This window comes from Chiloscyllium plagiosum, chromosome 24 (genome assembly GCF_004010195.1).
Source record: "Chiloscyllium plagiosum isolate BGI_BamShark_2017 chromosome 24, ASM401019v2, whole genome shotgun sequence".
In the NCBI taxonomy this organism is placed as follows: domain Eukaryota; kingdom Metazoa; phylum Chordata; class Chondrichthyes; order Orectolobiformes; family Hemiscylliidae; genus Chiloscyllium; species Chiloscyllium plagiosum.
The window spans coordinates 20,816,830-20,830,154 of NC_057733.1; the positions used below are offsets into that span (position 1 = coordinate 20,816,830).

General features: G+C 41.6%; 1 protein-coding gene across 1 annotated transcript in view; it reads left to right on the top strand.

Moving 5' to 3' along the window:
• Nucleotides 1-4,907: 4,907 nt before the first annotated feature.
• arhgap44a (Rho GTPase activating protein 44a) overlaps nucleotides 4,908-13,325 on the top strand; it is a 308,826-nt gene continuing 300,408 nt past the window's right edge. Inside the window, exon 1 of the mRNA XM_043714506.1 lies at nucleotides 4,908-5,188. Coding sequence (XP_043570441.1) covers nucleotides 5,133-5,188 — 56 coding nt within the window. The 5' untranslated portion in view covers nucleotides 4,908-5,132. The remainder of the gene's footprint in view (nucleotides 5,189-13,325) is intronic.

The following is a 13,325-nucleotide window of genomic DNA, read 5'->3' on the forward strand; positions in this document are numbered from 1 at the left end:
CATTTTCAAAAGGAAAATTTGCTTTAGTGAATAATTGTACAGCTAGCATAACATTGGTGCTAGCTCAACAGTTCTATTATTTTTAATAAGAGTCATACAGTCATAGGATTGTACAGCACAGAAACAGACCCTTCGGTCCAACTCATCAATGCTGACTATGCATCCTAAATTAATCTAGTCCCATTTGCCAAAATTTGACCCATATGCCTCTAAACCCTTCCTATCCATGTGCCCATCTAGAGTTCATTCCACATGTGCACCATCCTCCGTGTGAAAAAGTTGCCCCTTAGGTCTCTTTTATAACCTTACCCTCTCACCTTAAACCTATGATCTCTAATTTTTGTCTCCCTAGCTTGGGAAAAAGACCTTGGTTATTCACTCTATCCATGTCCCTCATGATTTATAAACCTCTATAAGGTCAGCCCTCAACCTTCAACCCTCCAGAGTAAATAGCCCCGGCCTATTCACCCTCTCCCTATAGCTCAAACTCTCCAACCCTGGCAACATCCTTATAAAACTTTTCTGAATTCTTTCAAGTTTCACAACATTGATCCTGTAGCTGGGAAACCTAGAATTCATACAGTATTCCAATAGTGGCACAATCAATGTCCTGCACAGCTGCAACATGACATCCCAACTCCTCTACTCAACACAGTGATCAATAAGGCAAATGTTCCAAATGCCTTCTTCACAATCCTGTCCGACTGTGACTTTATCTTCAAGGAATTATGAACCTACACTCCAAGGCCTCTTTGTTCAGCAACACTTGCCAGAACTCGATTAAGTGTATAAGTCCTGCCCTGATTTGCCTTTCCAAAATGCAACACATCGCATAAATTGAAATTAAACTCCATCTACCACTCCTCGGCCCACCAGCCCATCTGATCAAGGTCCAGTTGTACTCTGAGATAACCTTCTTCACTGTACACTACACTACCAATTTTGGTGTCATCTGCAAACTTACTAATCATTTCTCCTATAATCACATCCAAATCATTTATATAAATGACAAGAAGAAGTAGACTCAGCATCGATCCTAGTGATAAACTGTTGGTCACAGGTCTCCAGTCTGAAAAACAACCTTCCACCATCACCTTCTGTCTCCTACCTTCAAGCCAATTTTGTATCCAAATGGCTAGTTCTCCCTGGATCCCATATGATCAAACCTTACTAACCAGTCTACCATGTGGACTTTGTTGAACACCTTGCTGAAGTCCACACAGAAAATGCTCACTGTTCTGCCTCCAACAATCTTCTTTGTCACTTCTTCAAAAAACTCAATCAAGTTAGTGAGATATGATTTCCCACATACAAATCCATGAACTCAGATTTCTCCAGTTTCCTCATTTCCCCTCCCCCCACCTTGTCTCAGTCAAATCCCTCGAACTCAGCACCGCCTTCCTAACCTGCAAACTTCTTCCTGACCTCTCCGCCCCAACCCCACTCCGGCCTATCACCCTCACCTTGACCTCCTTCCACCTATCGCATTTCGAACACCCCTCCCCCAAGTCCCTCCTCCCTACCTTTTATCTTAGCCTGCTGGACACACTTTCCTCATTCCTGAAGAAGGGCTTATGCCCGAAACGACGATTCTCCTGTTCCTTGGGATGCTGCCTGACCTGCTGCGCTTTTCCAGCAACACATTTTCAGCACATACAAATCCATGTTGACTATCCCTAATCTGTGTTTGCCTTTCCAATTACACGTAGATCCTGTCCCTCAGAATCCCCTCCAATAATTTACCCACCAGTGACGTCAGGCTCACTGGTCTATAGTTCCTTGGCCTTTTCTTGCAACCTTTCTTAAATAATGGCAACACATTAGCCACCCACCAGTCTTCTGACACCTCAGCTGCGGCTATCGATGATGCAAATATCTCAGCAAAGGGCCCAACAATCACTTCCCTAGCTTCCCACAAAGTTCCGGGATAACCTGGGGTTTTATCCACCTCCAGCACCTCCTTCTTTGTAATATGGACATTTTTCATGATATCACTATTTGTTTCTCCAAGTTCTCTAGCTTCCATATCCATCTTCACAGTAAATGCTGATGTGAAACACTTGTTTAGTATTTCACCCATCTCCTGCATGTCCACACTTTTCTTGTTGATCTTTAAGGGGCCCTATTGTCTCCCTAGTTACTCTTTTGCCCTTAATGTATTATTGAATCTCTTTGGATTCTCCTTAACCCTATTTGCCAAAGTTATCTTATGTCCCCTTTTTGCCCTCCTGAGTATGCACATACTGCCTTTAATACTCCTCAAGGGATTCAGTCGATCCCCGCTGTCTACACCTGCCATATGCCTTCTTCTTTTTCTTGACCAGCATTCCATATGTGTACCAGCCTTGCCCTTCGCACTAATAGGGACATATTGCCTTCTTAAATAGAATTTCTCCTGAATTTCCCCTTTTAGTTCTTTCGCCAAAACCATTAATCATTGGCCTATTATGACCAAATTCAAGTTCAAGTTAGCTGTAAAAACCTTCATAAGGGTTTGACCATTTGGAACTGAAATTAAGTGAATCAAGGAGTTGAAAAGTTTTGGAATTATCTACCACAAATAGCTGTTGATGCTCATTCATTGAATCCATTGAAGGTAGGGATTAGGGCTCTTAGTATAAGGCATGAAAGTGAAGAGTTGAGGTAGAAGACCACTCAGGATCTTATTTAGCATCTCTCATTGTACTCACCTAATCTGCTTTCTTGTTTTTATACTCAGTGTTGCTACTTGCAAAACTAAGAAATTCTTATTTAACTGCCCTGTCACATTCAACCTTTTGCTCTATTAACCACTCAAGAAAACTTTCACCACCTGCAGATTTTTGATTTGGTACCATTTGGATTGTACTGCTTTTCCATACTGTCTTTGCAAAGTGCATCACTTACTTATATTAATTTTCATCTTCCATGTCTCAGAAGGTTTCAACATTCGTTTCAGTTGAACAGCGTGTCGACTCCAGACTAAAGTAAACAAATGAGATATTATTGAACCTTTTTGTTTCTTCTCTTCAGCCATTACCATTCCATTTTACCAAGCTCCATCAATTCTTGTAATCAGTCCTGCCTTCTATTCTATGTAAAATCGGCTTTAAGGTAGGAGACATAGGGTGGTGATGGATGGTTGTTTTTTGGACTGGAAACGTGTGACCAGCAGTGTGCCAATGGGAATGGTGCTGAGTCCACTTTTATTTGTCATTTATATAAATGATTTGGATGAGAATATAGGAAGTATGGTTAGTAAGTTTGCGGATGACATCAAAATTGGTGACATAGTGGACAGTGAAGTGGATTATCTGAGATTACAAAGAGATCTTGATTAATTGGGTCAATGGGCTGAGAAGTGGCAGATGGAGTTCAATTTGGATAAAAGTGAGATATTGCATTTTGGTACAACAAACAAGGGCAGGACTCATCCAATTGATGGTGGGGTTCTGGGTGTGCTGTAGAACAGAGTGACCCAGGCATTCAGGTACATAATTCTTTGAAATTTGCATCACAAGCAGATGGATGGTTAAGAAAGCGTTTTGCATGTTTGCCTTCATTGCTCAGACCTTTGAGTATTGGAGTTGAAACATCATTTTAAGGTTGTGCAGGACATTTGTGAGGCCTCTTCTGGAGTACTGTGTGCAGTTCTGGTCACCCTGTTACAGGAAGAATATTATTAAACTGGAGAGGGTTCAGAAAAGATTTACCAGGATGTTGCTGGGAATGGAGAGTTTGAGATATAAAAATAGATTGGAAAGACTGAGCATAGGAGGTTGAGGGGTGACCTTCCAAAAATCATGAGGGGCATAGATAAGGTGAATGACCAGGGTCTTTTCTCTAAGTTGGTTGAGTTTTAAACTGAGGGGGGGGGGGGGGGGCATATTTTTAAGGTGAGAGAAGAAAAGTTTAAGAGGACATGAGGGGCAACATTTTTTGCATAGAGCGTACAGTTAGTGTGTGGAATGAACTGCAAGAGAAAATGATGGATGCAGGTACAGCTACAATGTTTAAAAGATGTTTGTATAAGTTCATGAATAGGAAATGTTTGGAGGGATGTGGGCAAAATGCAGGAAGGTGCGACTAGTTTAGTTTGTCGACACAGACTGATTGGACTCAAGGGTCAAGATATGAGCGGTGCTGGAAAAGCACAGCAAGTCAGGCAGCATCCGAGGAGCAGGAAAATCGACAATTCAGGCAAAAGCCTGATTAAGGGCTTTTGAAAATCCTGATGAAGGGCTTTTATCCAAAACATCGATTTTCCTACTCCTTGGATGCTACCTGACCTGCTGTGCTTTTCCAGCACCACTCTAATCTTGGCTCTAATCTCCAGCATCTGCAGTACCCATTTTTGCCTGGTTGGACCCAAGGGTCTGAGGCCACACTGTATCAATGACTCTATCAAAAAAAAAATATTCTTGTCTCTTCTGCCCTAGTTCCCTGTTTCTGTTATATCTCCAACTTTTAACTGTTTCTCTGTCCATTGTTGCTATCTGACCACTGGAAATATTTTCAGATATTTTTAATTTTTTACATCATGGGACAAGTAACCCTTAATGTTGTACATTGGAAATAAAAACTGAAAATGTACCCAGGATGTGACAATTTGATGTTTGAAATGGGAGCTTGGTGTTCCAAGCTAGCTGTGTGGAAAGCATCCCCTCAAAAGTGTTGCATTGCTGATCAATGCAAGCACAATTGTTGGCAGCAGACTGCGGTTCTCCACCGGTAAAATACGGCGCTCCGCGGCTTCTATGTGTGTAGGTACGGGCGAGCATGGATATCTGGGAACTGTAGTTCTTTCTCTCGCAATCGTTGGACACAGTGTCGACCCTGGGACTTCAGATCCCATGAGGCAGCGGGCTTGCGGACGCATGCGTAGTAGGAACAGAGGCGGCTGTGCTGCTTCCGAGGACAGAATATGGTCCAAGCGCTCCCTGGTTTACCGTGTTGGGGGGAGGGGGGAGGGGGGTAAGACGGAGCTGCTGCTGGCACCCAGTAACCAGAGGGAGCGATAAAATGCCAGTCAGCACCTAGAGTGAGCGAGAAGGAGAAGATACGCGGAGAAGAAATATTGAGCTGGCGATCAGAGCTTGCGTGGGTTTTATCAGTGAAATGTTCTTTCATTGCAGCAGCTCGCTCCCCAGTCAATGATGAAGAAGCAGTTCAATCGGATGCGGCAGCTCGCCAACCAGACGGTGGGGAGGTAGGCGCAGCATTGCAAATCTATGACCCATGTCTGTTGTTTCACATCAATAACAATAATAATAATAATAATAGCATTTATAACGCCTGCATCCCGGAGAATGTGCCCCGGCTGAACGACAGCAGAGACTGCGAAGAGTTTAGCTCAGGAATGCAGAGCTGGTTGTTATTTTATGTGTGACAGTCCCTGTATGTGTCTGCGTCTCCCTGTCTGTAAGACTGTGACCCTGTGTGTGCGTGATTGTGTGTCCCTTTTGTGTGTGTGTTGGGGAGGGGGGGGGGGGGGTGCGTGTGACTATGTCCCTGTGTGACTGTATGTGGTGTATGTGACTGTGAACCCAGTATGTATGAGGACTATGTGTCCCTGCGTTTGTGTGCGACTGTGTGAGATTGACTTTATGTGGGGTATGTTTGTGACTGTATCCCTGTGACTGTGAGTGTGTGTCTTGTCAGTTCGCTGCTTCGCTTGGTTCAGTCTGTCCGCAGAAGCCTGGGTCCCAGCCGCGGCCGCTTCGCTAAAACCGAGTTTGACGGTGGAGGGCCGGGGCACATTTCATTTCGGTCCTCAGAAATTGTCAACCATCCGCCACAATTTAAGAAACATGTGAGGGAGGGGGTGGGGGCGATGTGTGGGGGAAAGAGATTCTATTCCCATCCCACAGACATAGCCAGTGCTGCGTCGGTCGATATTGATTGAGAATATAATGCGTATTCAAGCTGAGAATGAATGAGATCTTAAATATTTGAGGTCACGAAGAGTGTCAGGGTTTGAAGAGAGAATCTGACGTGTCTTGTTGTAGGATTGCGGTATTGAGACTTGGCCTCCCAGCTGGGGGGGGGGGGCGTGGTTGATGTCAAATGCACCTTGCGGATTGCAAGCACAGAGCGAAAGGACAGTCTTTAGCTGAGGCTTCCTTTAAGAAGCAAGGTAGAGATTTGCTTGACTTCTGCAAGTGGTGATCCAGACCTTTTCGCTGCACAATACACTCCACAAGGTGGCATTAAAAACATGTTTACATTTCAGAGGATCCTGCGGTAAAGTGATGCTCTTGCAAAAAAAAGTGGAAAAAAAAAGCTTTGAGCATTCGCTAATGTCCGCGTGATTTGCTTTGCACATGTATCCTCCCACCCCGTCCATTTGTAGAGGGTTGAAATTGTTTCTATGTTCCTGCCTTTACAAACCAACAGCCCGGAGGTGGTACCGTTCGCGCCGCAAACCCCTGCATCAGGAGAAACCGCGGGCGCGGAGCTCTCTGGGGCAGAGGTGCGAACGTCAGACGCAAGATGAAAATCTAGTTGATTGTGTCGAATCGCAAGTGTTTGAAGGAAGGGAAGCAACTATCTCAAAGAAGGAAAGGGCTCCAATGATCTGACACGGACGTGTCTGCTGAAAAATGTAGCATTCAATGTTCTAAATGAGTTGGTAAAACTGTACTGCTCCTCAACGCACACGATTTCCCCTGAACTCATGGCAAACGAATGACAGGATTTAAATACTTTAGCTATGTCAGCACTCGAGGTGACAATTACAATTTACCTGACATTTCACGTGACTCCCTACTTTTCCAGATCCATCATAAAATTTACCTAAAATGTAAATTACATTTGCTTTTACAATTTGAAGCTAGCTTAATATGTTTAAAATCCTCTGAAATCAATGGTAACAGGCAATATATTATGGGCTGTAAATGTTCTTTTGGCACTGTATATGCCATCCTAGCTGTAATCGATTCCTCATTCAGGATGAACTAAGGAATTCTAAGAATCAGGCTAGGATAACAATAACTTCCTTTTTGGGTATATGTTGTAAGGCTTCTGTTGCTGCTCTCAGCCTGATATTGATGCGTTTGGGAATGAGGCAGACTTGGAGATTAGTCATTTGTCTTTGCACCTGAAAGCATTCAGTGCTAGTTCCCCACCATGAAATATCCCCTAGAATGTTCAACATGAATGTGAACTGATGCTCAGATTGTGCTGCTGGCCTCAAAATGACCACGCTCACTGCTGACCTCAAAGAAAGCTCCCCACAAAAGACCCAGCAATCCCTGTGGCATGCATTTCCTCATTCCAGGCATTGGATTAATTCTGGCACTGAGTCAAGGCCAATTCCTAGATTCCAGCAACAATGATGCTTTCAAATAGGCTAATCACATCGAAGAATGCACACAGACAGCTTGCCAAGAAGTGAAATACACGAATTATCCTTCATATCAATTTCACAGATGGTGAAATAAAGACAATGGCATCCATATGATATATATGGTAGAGCATTGTAAACCAACTTTGAGAAAATGTGATTTTTTTAATTAAATGGATATTCTGTTGGATTTGTTCTCACAATGTAGACATTTAAATTTTCGCAAACATAAAATAAGCTTTTCAAGGCCAAAGAGGTTGCTCAGACGTAGCTGGGACTTGGGTGTACTGTTCAAAACTTTGTTGTACTTCATTCAACAAAGCGCAGCTATTTTGGAACACTGATATTACAGCTTAGAAGAGAAAGTTCACGTGTTCAAATAATTTTGAAGGATGATTATCTATAGCGACAACAAAAGTGCACCTATTGGAGGAACAGAGTATCATCAACAGAAATTTCTGGATTTCGGCAGTTAACTGTCCTGTGTGGATGCTAAAAGTTGCTGTCAGTTTCACATTTGTATTGACACTCAATGCTGACAGTCATGCCATCCTTACAAGTACAAAATCTTGGTTCCTGATTTGCTTATCTTTTAGGCTTATTCAAATCCAGGACTAGATTATTTCTGATTTGATTATTTAGAAATGTGTCTCTCCTTAACTAAATATCTTTAATTAAAGAAATTCAAGCAGTATTTTAATATCTAAAGTACTTACAGTATTAGAAAATACTTCCTATCTTATTTGGATGATCTTCAGATTTAGACATTGGTGTTGACATTTTTAAGGGGAAGTCCAATGTTTAAATGAGAGTGATGGAGTAAAGTTGCAGGAGCTCATGTGGAATACAAATGTCAGTACAGAGCTGTTAGATTGAATTGCTCATTTATCTGTTCATGTTAAGGTTAGAAAACTACAGCAACTAGCAAGGTTTCTCGTTGGAGGAATAATTCATTACAGAATGAACTTTATTCATTCATTCATGGGATGCAGGTGTCACTGGCAGAGCCAGCATTTATTGCCAATCCCTAGTTGCCCTTGAGAGACTAGTGGAGAGTTACTTTCTTGAACAATTGCAGTCCATGTGATAGGTAGAGCCACAATGTGATGAGCAACAAAATTCCAGGATTTTGACACGGCGCCACAGCGTTCCTGTATATCTGCTATCCTTCTTGATAATAGTGGTTGTGGGTTTGAAGGTGTTGTATAAGCAGTCTTGGTGAATTTCTGCAGTACATCCTGCAGGTGGTTCTTGATCAGACAGTATTTGATTTAGGATCATAGAGTCATACAGCGCAGAAACAGACCCTTCGGTCCAACTCATCCATGCTAACCAGACTTCTCAATCAGACCCACTCCCATATGCCAGCATTTGCTCATCGTCTTCTAAAAACTTCCTATTCATATACTCATCCAGATGCCTTTTAAATGTTGTAATTATATCCACCTCCACTCCTTCATCTGGCAGCTCGTTCCATACACGCACCACTCTCTGTGTGAAAAGGTTACCCCTCAGATCCTTTTTAAATCTTTCCCCTCTCACCTTAAACCTATGCCCTCTAGGAAAAAGAATCTGACAACATAACTATCATCCTTTGACATTCCATGACATTAGCACTGCTGAAATCATTACCGTCAATGTCCTGGGCTTACCATCAACTAGAAACTGAATTGAACCAGCGATATGATGACTTCAGGAGGAGGTCATAGGCTAGGATTCCTGTAATGAGCAATTCACTTATCGACTCCCCAAAGCCCTTCCATCAATCACGAGGCACAAGTCAGGATTGTGCTGGATAATGCCCCATTGTCTGAATGAGTGCAAATCCAACAGCATCCAAGAAACTTGACACCATCCAGCACAAGGAAGCCCAGTTGATTGGCATCATATCCACAAATATTCAGAGATGCTTTGGTTTATAGGAAACAAAAGTTCTGAAGAAGAGTCACTGGACCCAAAATGTTAACTCTGACTGCTCTCCACAGATGCTACCAGACCTGCTGAGGTTTTCCAGCAATTTCTATTTTTCTTTCTGATTTCCAGCATCCACAGTTTTTTTATAAGTATCCAAGACCCTACTATGATTCAGAAGGGTCACATTTACATGGGCATGCTGGGTATTATGCCACAATGAGTTCATCTTAAGCAACCGTGAAAGAAATAGCAAATTGTGCGTGATCAGTTCCAGGCCTGAATGTCAGACAGGGAAGATCACGTGTACAATTGAAATATCCTTGTAACAAGAACATCTTACATGTTCATCCTGGGTTCAAAGCAAAATCCTTTCTGTGCCGCACAGGCAAGATTAAAACTGCAAGAAACCACACCTAATTTCATCAGGTGTATCAGCTATATATTATGTTCCTTCTAAGCCCTAGAAAATAAGGAGTATTGGTGATAGCAAACTCAGTCCTCTGGTACTCTGGTGAAGGTGCATTGCAGATGGAGAGAGCCTCTGCCACTTTAGGGCCAATTGGTGCTTTCCCTGAAATGAAAGCACATTTACAGTGCCTTTACTTTTATTCAGTCAGCACTAGTTTGTTCCAATTATAATTATAAAATAGATTGTTACTCCTACTGCTTTGTGTGCTGTAATCTGTTTGGCCAGAATTCCTCTTGTTCCAAGAAGGGAAACAAATGTTGATAATGATATTTGCTCGTGTGTTGGAGATTGTGGAAGATTGTATTGATAATAATTTCATTTTTAATTATATGACTAGTTATATTCTTATTGTCCCCCCTAGAGACTCTTATTAAGAAAATGTTAGAACTATTTCAGCATTGCTTGTGATAGTATTTAAGAGCTGTGTTTACTTGAGGCAGAAGCAGTTGGGTTTACTTAGATTTGTATTTCTCAGGCTTTCCTTTGCCTAGCCTTCCATTTCATTCCAGTTTGAAATGTGGATGTAGTGTCCCTGAAACATTTCTAAAGCTTTGTCTGCATCACACGACCTATTCATGGAACTGAGTTATAACTCCACTGCATGTTTGATAAAAATGAATCCACAAATCAGATCACTGCTCCTGTCTTTCTGCTGCCCAACCATATGCGGTTATATCAAAGCTGCTTTGAATCCTTACTTCTTTACCCTTAAGTTTTATCAACGCTAGCAGATTATAATGGTCTTTACATACAGCAGGCAAATCACATTCTCACAGACTCCCCTGCTGAACACAGTGGAAACTATATATCTGAAGTAATTCCACTGCTGTTATGTGATTTAACAGTAAATGTTAGTGTATGTCTGTTTCTGAGTATGTATTTAATATTTTAATCAAATTGAAAACCTTATCTTTTTTAAGAACTTTAGAAACTTGTCATTTTCAATCATTTTGAATCTTTCACTTCTCATATTTCCTCTTCCGAGTGAGTGTCAAGAACCTATCAACATGCATAATTGCAGCAGAAATGGCTGGATACCATTCAGAATTAAGATCACTGGCTGGAGCTCCTGTCCCTAATCCAAGAGCAGTGTAGCCAAAAGTAGCAGCAGCCTTTCCTTTCGCTATTGTGGTATCCCAATCATTGCTCCAAACTGATGTAGAACAGATTGGGAAGGCAGCCTAAATCCAGAGACTTCCTTGGATGATATGGCTCAGCTGCGAACTGGATACATTTGCTGAACAACTGGAGTAGAGGTCAAAAATAAATCTAATTTGTTGAATGGCTGTTCTGCACCTGCTTCACATAGGATCACAAAATAACAAGCGGAAAAAGAGATGTATATATCTGGTATAGAAAGTTGCATTGTAAAATGCTATTATGTTGCTTTCCAACTACGTTTACAGAGTTTATTCTTGTCATTTTTAAGAAGAGAAGGACTTTTCTACTCCTGTATCACAAATTTCTGACAGAAGTAATTGTACTGTGCCATTGTTATCCAGACAAACCAAACAGCTATTGTCATTACCCCAAAGTTCCACAAACAACAATGAGATGAATGACCTATTAACCTGCTTCTGATGCTTTTGGTTAAGAGACAAGTATCAGGCCAGGACAACTGAAAAACTCTTTGTTCTTAATTTGAAGTCTTGCAGACATCCAGAAACATTTCATAGAAAATAGGCAGCTACAACCTTGATTTTAAAGGACAATACCCTGATTCAATTTTGCACAAGAAAGCTTGAAACCACAATAATCTGTCTGGTTACAAACTGGAAATGCTCCTTAAAGAATTGTTAAAATGCATGTAAAATACTATGATCGTGGAATTCCATGGTTAGTAATCTCAACTCTAAATATTGTGAAAATGTTACATTGGCACCTGCCTGTCCTGACCCTAATGACATTGACATTCTCACTCCTTAACCCTGCCACTATTAGATGACCCCTGAATAAGTTAGCCAACTAAAGATGTTTTTGAAATTTCTTCCTCCAAAGTGCAGACCACATTTCAGATGTCATCCTTCTTGGTGGGATACACAAATGCTGGCATGGAACTTGTTATGCCAAATCTCTTTTGGCATCACCTACTGTCACTCTGCCCCATGTTTCACCTTAAGGAGACCTTACAAATCCCCTCTGCCCCTCCATCCCTGACTTGTCACTCATTTTGTAGTCAATGTGGTTCCACTGGGAGGCAGTGGCATTATACCAAGAGACTAGTAAAAAGTCCCAAGGAGTTTCAGGGCCTTGCTGGTTATTTTATGGTGAGAGAGATGAACCATTTTAAAATAACCAATATTTTGGCTTGAATTTAATGGCCTTTTCTATATCTACTCAATCTTTTCTGCCCTACAATTGCATGATATGCATTAGCCAGATTTTTATCCATTTTTAATAATCAATAGCAGCTTTTCTGCAAGCTATTAAATTATTTTATTCTGAAGAGGTTGAGTTAATGAGGAAATCGGTAATAGTCCCAATAAAATAGAAAAAGAGAAGGCTGTGTTTTGCTGACATTGTCAAATATGATCACCTTTACAGAATTCAGTTTAAGTTATCCCTTCAAATAGAAACAATATTGCTCAAGTCACCTCAGCTGATGTAATGGCTTACTTTGAAAGGATAGAACAGATCTAAAAGTTAAAGTTCTAAATTGGAGGAAGGCTAATTTTGACGGTATTGGGCAAGAACTTTCAGAGGTAAAGGGGCAGCTGGAAATTGGAATGCCTTCAGAAATGAGATAACGAGAGTCCAGAGAAAGTATATTCCCGTTAGGGTGAAAGGAAAGGCTGGTAGGTATAGGGAATGCTGGAAGACTAAATGGCAAATAGAGTTAAGGAGAATCCAAAAGGTTTTTACAAATATATTAAAGACAAAAGGATAACTTAGGAGAGAATAGGGTCCCTCAAAGATCACAAGGCGGCCTTTGTGTGAAGCTGCATAAAATGGGGCAGACACTAAACGAGTATTTTGCATCAGTATTTACTGTGGAAAAGGACATGGAAGATATAGAATGTAGGGAAATTGACAGTGACATCTTGAAAAATGTCTGTATTACAGAGGAGAAAGTGCTGGGTGTCTTGAAACGCATAAAAGTGGATAAATCCCCAGGCCCTGATCAGGTGTACTCTAGAACTCTGTGGGAAGCTATGGAAGTGATTGCTGTGCCTCTTGCTGAGATATTTGTATCATCAATAGTCACAGGTGAGGTCTGGAGATTGGCTAACGTGGTGCCACTGTTTAAGAAAGGCGGTCATGACAAGCCAGGGAACTATAGACCGGTGAGCCTGACATTGGTGGTGGGCAAGTTGTTGGAGGGAATCTGGAGGGACAGGATGTACATATATTTGGAAAGGCAAGGACTGATTAGGGATTGTCAACATGGCTTTATGCGTGGGAAATCATGTCTCAGAAACTTGATTGAGTTTTTTGAAGAAGTAACAAAGAGGATTGATGAGGGCAAAGCAGTAGATGTGATCTATATGGACTTCAGTAAGGCATTTGACAAGGTTCCCCATGGTAGACTGGTTAGCAAGGTTAGATCTCATGGAATATAGGGAGAACTTGCCATTTAGATACAGAACTGGCTCAAAGGTAGAAGACAGAGGGTGGTGG